We start from the raw sequence: 1,387 nt of genomic DNA on the forward strand, positions 1-1,387 counted from the left end.
ACCAGTTTGGCCGTTCCTGCTTCAAGGGATCTCCAGCAGAATCGGCGGAGCCGTTCCCGGTTATTTCTTTGAATGGCTGAGGCATCTTGTTTTCTGCTGACAGCAGCTTTAGCGCAACAGACTCGTGTTTGTTTCTGCCATGCCTATCCCTGGGTGCTGTGTCACGCTGCCCATCGGAGCGGCAAAACCCCCTAACCCCTCTGTGCTTTCCCTCCCGCAGTCTGCAAGTACGTAGCTGTGGAGCTGAAATCCGCTTTCGAGGAGACCGGCAGGACCAAGGAGGTGATTGACACCAAGTATGGCTTCCTGGATGGGAAAGGCTCTGCGGTCAAGTACACGCAGTCGTAAGTGAGAGCAGGACGGGTGGGCTTCTGGTGCAGTCTGCAGAGCCGGGGGCTTCGGGAGACTACGGCTCAGAGGAAACTAAACCTCGGTGGGGCAGAGAAGGCATCCAGGGGTTCCTTCTTCTGGGAGCTGCAGAGCACTGGGCTGAGGCTTGCCCTTGTGCCCTGGCTGTTCTTAGGGGTCTGTGTTGAACCTGAACCCTCCTTCCTCTCCCTGCAGGGACATCCGGTTAATTGAGGTGACAGAGAACATCTGCAAGCGGCTGTTGGATTACAACCTGCACAAGGAGAGGAGTGGCAGTAACAGATTCGCAAAGGTGAGAGGATGTTCTCTGGCCCCCTGCTCCCAAGCATCTCTTGCCCGCCTGGGCGCTGCTGGGGCACTAAACTAGGGTTCATTCCTCACATCCCCTGGATCCTTTGCCAGCTCCCAGCACACGAGGCCATGCTCTCTCCCACCTCAGGTGTGAGGTGCTGTCCGTGGCGGGGTGTGGGCAGGTCCCCACCCTTGCCTGCACAGAGGGAACCAGAGGCTGTCTTGCCCAGCCTGTCTTGTTATTTTTTGAAGCAGGTTTGCAGAGTGGGACTTGCTGCCACTTGAACTCCCTCCTGGTAATGCTGATGTCCCAGGGACCCTGATTTTGGCTGGCTTGCACAGCCCTGTATCCCTGAGCAGGTCCATGTGGCTGGTGCTGGAAGGGAAGAGCAGGGGGGGCCTGGTGGGAGGAACGCTGCTTCACCAGGCGGCCTTGCTCCCCCAGGGCATGTCAGAGACATTTGAGACTCTGCACAACCTGGTGCACAAGGGCGTCAAGGTGGTGATGGACATACCCTACGAGCTGTGGAACGAGACCTCTGCTGAAGTGGCTGACCTCAAAAAGCAGGTACCTGGCTCGGTGGGATCAGCCCTTGCCAACTGTCACAGCCGTGTGGCAGCAGAGAGGGTCTGGGGGTGCGGTGCTGGGAACAGGGACGACAGCAGGATCTGCTGCCTGGTCCTGTCCTGGTGTCACATGGCTGGAGCTCGTCTCTCCTCTCTGCTG

At 58.4% G+C, this 1,387-nt stretch overlaps 1 protein-coding gene across 1 annotated transcript in view; it reads left to right on the forward strand.

The window, feature by feature from the left end:
- Positions 1 to 207: 207 nt before the first annotated feature.
- The window catches only part of CNPY3 (canopy FGF signaling regulator 3), a gene marked incomplete at both ends in the record, with an annotated part of 1,508 nt that continues 328 nt past the window's right edge, over positions 208 to 1,387 (forward strand). The window contains 3 exons of the mRNA XM_009874552.1: positions 208 to 344; positions 565 to 661; positions 1,106 to 1,240. Of these exons, the coding sequence (XP_009872854.1) occupies positions 208 to 344; positions 565 to 661; positions 1,106 to 1,240 (369 nt within the window). The remainder of the gene's footprint in view (positions 345 to 564; positions 662 to 1,105; positions 1,241 to 1,387) is intronic.

Source organism: Apaloderma vittatum, unplaced genomic scaffold (genome assembly GCF_000703405.1).
Source record: "Apaloderma vittatum isolate BGI_N311 unplaced genomic scaffold, ASM70340v1 scaffold37078, whole genome shotgun sequence".
Classification (NCBI taxonomy): domain Eukaryota; kingdom Metazoa; phylum Chordata; class Aves; order Trogoniformes; family Trogonidae; genus Apaloderma; species Apaloderma vittatum.